Below are 5,203 nucleotides of genomic sequence, written 5' to 3'. Positions count from 1 at the left end.
TGTGGAACCACAATTCGAAAATCACTGTCTCATTGTCATTTATTTATTACTTTTGTCAGTTTCAAGTTTTTGCATATGTATGCATATAAATGTTGGAGATGTTGCACATTTGCCTCTAGTATGTGAATATACATTGTAAAGAGAGCTGGATCAATTAGGCACAAATTACATCTGACATAAACAGAAAGCAATTTTGAAAATTCCAGTAGTAAAACAATTGTAATATGCTTAGTCAGACAAATTAGGTCTGTTTTAAATGTAAATTACCAGTATAGGTATATAAGATAGGTATAGCCTATAAGATAATACGATATTATCTGGATTTCTTTTATATAAGCATGTACTCATGAGCATGTTTGTCAGTTTTATTGTTTTTACATACTGTACATTCAGCATAAAAAGAAGAGAATCATTTTCAAACTCACATAAGTCAAGTGACGTCAAATGTAAGTAAAGACGATATAAAAGATACAGTAGCATACAAAATTGGAACAGATTGAAATGATACAATGTTAAAACTACAAGTTATATGTAGTTTCAGAGTGTGGCGTTATTCCATAAAACCTTTAACATTCTCAGACTGCTTCCATTTCTAGCACTATAACACACTAATCACATCAAGAAGTAATTTCAGTTAGCTTTTAATTTGATGAAATGTATAACATACTGTAACTGTGGATGAAGCTATATGAGGTGAAACTACACAATGATCACAGAATTGGCCAGAACATCTGCCTTTTATCACATCACTGAGTAGATATTTTTAGGAAGAGTCCACTATGGAATAAAATAACAGCAAAAAGTGTGTAAAAAGAGTATATAGTATGTAGTGTGTGCAAAAGAAGTAAGTGTGTAAACATGTCATTCTTGATACAACTTAAGTAAAAAGCTTGGTGTTATGACACATAAAGGTTCTTTCTGTAGAAGAAAGAAAAAAAATAGAAAAAGCTGTTCAAGCCTGAAAAAAACAAAATTCTACGTATACAAATTATTCATATAACATTTGACTACATTCATTTGTGTACAAGACTATCTAATGGTTTGAAGAAAAATATCATATTAGGAATTCAAATCCCTTGTGCCAGTGTTTTCCCAATTACTGACAGGAATATTTGAGGTTTGTGAAAGACATTGATTCTTATTCTGGATGGGGTACTAGAGCTCCTGTTTTTCTACAAACCTTTACCCTCCTGTAGTATCTTCAACAAATGTATTTAATACTTTGAGTTCCAGATAATAATACACTAATATTTGATTTCCCTGTGCAAAAGGACAAAACTAAATTTCACTTCATTTAACAGATATCAGATTATTAATTTGTAATACACTGGAGCGTAATTTATCTTAGACATTTAAGTCAGATAGCAACTGCAGGACCGGGGTAAGGTTCCCCGCCACACCAGAAATCCTCAGGCTGAGGGATTTCTAGCAGCCATACCTCCTCTCCTTTCTCCTTATTTTCTCCCTGCTGCTCCTGGTCGCCCCTAGCATCTGTTCCTTCCTTTGCTACACTTTGCAGGACTTTGTAATAATGACAGTCTCGTCCATCATCTGGATTGTATGGAGGTGCTAGGATATCCAGGAAAGCAGCAGGCCCATCCACCGCACTAATCTGGTGGAGGTTATCCTGCACAGGTGTGAGGAGACATGGTCCACTGTTCTCTGAGTACTCAACAACTGAGCGAAGCACTGAGCGCCACACGGAAGCCATCTGCAGTGGGCCTAATGGAGGATCAAAATGAGGTTGGTCGGTGGTCACAGTCAGGTTGTCTGCCAGCTTGTCGAAACAGCAGACCTTCACCTTCCCATATAGAACCTGGACAAGAGACCAAAACAGTTATTGTATATAAGGTTCTTATTATCACTATCCCCTTCGATTCTGCCATTTAATAACTGCATATAGGCCATTGGTGTATTATTGTTGTCTACATTCCACTCTGGGACCCATCATGGAACTGAACCCCTTATTATTATCGTGTGTGGTATCACTACTGTGTCAAAATTGACTACTGATCCTGTTATAAAATAAACACTTTAATATTTTTATTAACAGTCATCATGAAGTACATCATGAGAAAGAAATTATTTTGACTTTCTCCTGGTGTTATTTCTGTGCATGCAGTCTCTCTTGACAAGATGTTAGCACTGAATAAGGCAGCAAAGCAGCATTGTTTTGAGTGGGTCAGAATGCTCTGCCATGAGGCTAGCGCCATTCTGATCAGTTTTACTGTCTAGAGTCAGGCTCTATACACATTTCTATTACATTCCTCTGCTTGTGATGGGATTGCCCAGATAGAATGTTAATGCTGGTCTGAACTGGGCCTTAAACAAGCAGATTAACGCACTGCCTATGGTAATTTGTTTGACAACAACATAGAACAATGTCACCACATTTTGGCACATAACTGTTACCCTGTACAGACACTAGTACCAAATAGCTTTAAAGGGAAAGGCTCAACCAGTAACGAGTACGATGATGCCTCCTTGGATAAATAAACAGGCTCTCGAATCAGCAAACCAGGCAGTGGGGAGGCTCCATAACAGTGTTCAACCAACACAACAAACACCTATCAACAAAACATTTTTTTCCTTTTTGGCTGTTTTTTTCCTTTTTCCTTAAATTATCCTTGATGAAGCATCATTGCGCTACATTACACTCCTTCTGTAATCCTGGGTTGGACAACCCTATGCCATCACTTCCAGGACTACTTGTTCTTCTACTTATCCATCTGTATGATGGATAAGTATCTGCCTGTGTGTCTCAGCATTGAGGGCGCCATTAATCCAGACCATATCCCCTAATCTATTTGCAGAAATGCAGCCCCAAACTTCCAAGGAACTTTTGTCATACTTCACAGGTGCCTGCAGGCACTCAATATTCTACCACTTTTTAGTCCTTCAGTGAACAAACTGCCTTCTGCTACAGCCAAATATTTCAAATTTTGACTCATCAGTGCAGAGCACCTGCTGCCTTTCGCACATAGTTGAGTCACCTGGCCTTGTTTCTATGTCAGAGGGATGGATTTTTTGGATGCAACTCTTCCATGAAGACCACTTCTGGCCAGACTTCTCTAGACAGTATATTTGTGTACCTGGGTCCCGCTGGTTTCTGCCCATTCTAAGCTGATGGCCCTACTGGACATCTTCTGATTTCAAAGGGAAATAAGCTTGATGTGATCTGCTGCATTAAGTTTCCTTGGCCTGCAAGAAACATGCAAAACCAGTGGGACCCAGTTACACCCATCTACCCCACAGACATCAACATCATCGAGTGTGTCTGGAATTACATGAAGAGACAAAAGATTTGATTTAGATTTTTCCTATGTTCATTCACTGCTTTTTGTTGATTGGTAAAAATAAACTATTAACATTTCCATTTTTCAAAGCATTCTTAGTTTATAACACTTTTCACACCTTCCTACAATTTGTGCACGGTATTATACAACCACAGTCAACTTTGTTCCTTACAGGAACCCATTGCCAGTCTTATGGCCTCAGGGACAAATAACCCCGTACTTCCAGTGACCTTCATTGCTCAACATTCCAGACTGGGGCTCCAACTGCAGGTTCTTCTTTGGGAACAATTTATAAATCTGATATTACCTTATGACATTAAACCATGTATATCAAGTTGCACCTAAACAGGTGAACTGCTATAATTTTACAGGTAACTAGAAAACACTGCATTAGGTTAAATGCTTATCATATTATAACACTTTAAAGCTGGTTTACATCTAAGACACTTATGACACTAAAACACTTCAAGAACACACACAGAACACAGTTCAGGCAGTCTGTGAGTGGATAGTTTATATAAAATATTACTAAAACTGGGCTCAGACTTCTGCATAGACTGAGCTAATTTGTCCTCTGGAAAACTTGAACATTTTTAGGAGATTGAAAAATTTAAGCATTTTTGTCCAGCACCCTGAATCCATAGTTTCAATTTTGTATTCCCCACTAAATAATAAATTTGAGGCCCCTTAGATTCCCCATCCTCTGGCATTAACTGTCGTCAGTTGCAAATTGCAATGTACAGAAACAGAAAACCCAGGGCAATCTACTGTAGTGATAGCGCTGTACAAAATAATTATTTTTCGCTGAATTTAAAGAATGCATCAAGTGTATAAAACGAATTAATAGTGTGGAGCATCATCATCCCTAACCCACTAAACATATTCAGATACATTTTGTTTTCGGACGACACGCCAAAAACAGGAGAAAACTACCAACTACTACCATTTCATGAGATTTCACCAAGGACCTATACCAGGCTAGATATAATCAATGAGGTGTAAAAGACCTTCAGCATCCCGTTCATGCCCGGGTGGTCGTGCAGCGGTATGGAGGCGCCGGTCGTTAGTAGGAACACCCCAATACTGAACAGCTCCGTCTCACAGATGTGCATGTAGGTGACTGGGGGGCTCTGGAGACCTACTGTCGATGTGCTCGGTTTGGCTTTCCGGGAAGCAATTTTCAAGTCGGCAGCCCTGACGGAAGTCACTAAAGAAATTAGTTCGCTCAGTTTATCAGCAGCGACCTTGTTATCCTCGTTTTCCGAGGACTTCAAGTCCTTAAATGTGATATAGGCTTGTGTCGCTATTTTCTGAATTACAGAAGTTTTGTTGTCCCGTGGCATTATGGATGCGGGGGATAAAAAGGAGAAAAAAACTGTCAGACACTTTTCAAACTAAACAAACGTGTAGTGTCCTGTAGTTCTATCAAATTAATTCCGGAATTGTCGGTCCACGATGAAAAAAGGAGATTAACCAGCGACTTCTATAAAAAGCAATGGCAAGTCATGGTTTCTCATTTCATCCCCCATACAAGAACCTTCTTCCTGCCATTTTCCCCAGTCTCGTCTTCGTATTCTTGCATACGGAGCCTGCGTAAAAACGCAAAGCAGTATGGGATATGAGGTTGGATCACAAAACGCAGTAGTCTAACTCATGTTAACATGGACTGCGAATCACTGTGTCATCAGGTCGTTTTTGATAGAAAATGGTGTTTAAACACGTGAAATTATTGGACATACAAATAAACATAAATGTATATAAAACAATAACGCTGTATTTCAGCGACACTACATTACCCATATGTCTGGGTAACGCAACACGGTTGCAGAGGGGAAGCCCAGACCGGGCATTGAACTCTTCAGCCTTCAACAGCGCGTCCTCTATGTGAACTGAAATAATGCTCGTGT

General features: G+C 39.1%; 1 protein-coding gene across 1 annotated transcript; it reads right to left on the bottom strand.

Moving 5' to 3' along the window:
* Window positions 1-351: 351 nt before the first annotated feature.
* On the bottom strand, window positions 352-4,869 carry adoa (2-aminoethanethiol (cysteamine) dioxygenase a). Its single transcript, XM_047610034.1, has 2 exons — window positions 4,304-4,869; window positions 352-1,816 (listed from the first exon to the last, which is right to left on the bottom strand). The coding sequence occupies exons 1-2, from the start codon at window positions 4,637-4,639 to the stop codon at window positions 1,358-1,360; spliced, it is 795 nt and encodes a 264-aa protein (XP_047465990.1). The 5' UTR covers window positions 4,640-4,869; the 3' UTR covers window positions 352-1,357.
* Between the last annotated feature and the right edge of the window lie 334 nt (window positions 4,870-5,203).

This window comes from Mugil cephalus, chromosome 16 (assembly GCF_022458985.1).
Source record: "Mugil cephalus isolate CIBA_MC_2020 chromosome 16, CIBA_Mcephalus_1.1, whole genome shotgun sequence".
NCBI classification, from domain to species: domain Eukaryota; kingdom Metazoa; phylum Chordata; class Actinopteri; order Mugiliformes; family Mugilidae; genus Mugil; species Mugil cephalus.
This window is presented reverse-complemented; position numbering and strand designations above follow the sequence as displayed.

What these genes read in the sequence shown, in the direction of transcription:
- adoa (XM_047610034.1), bottom strand. Translation starts at nt 4,639, where the DNA reads ATGCCACGGGACAACAAAACTTCTGTAATTCAGAAAATAGCGACACAA. An exon ending in GCATGAACGGGATGCTGAAG is followed by an intron (nt 1,817 to 4,303) that starts GTCTTTTACACC and finishes TCTCTTGTCCAG; the next exon opens with GTTCTATATGGGAAGGTGAA.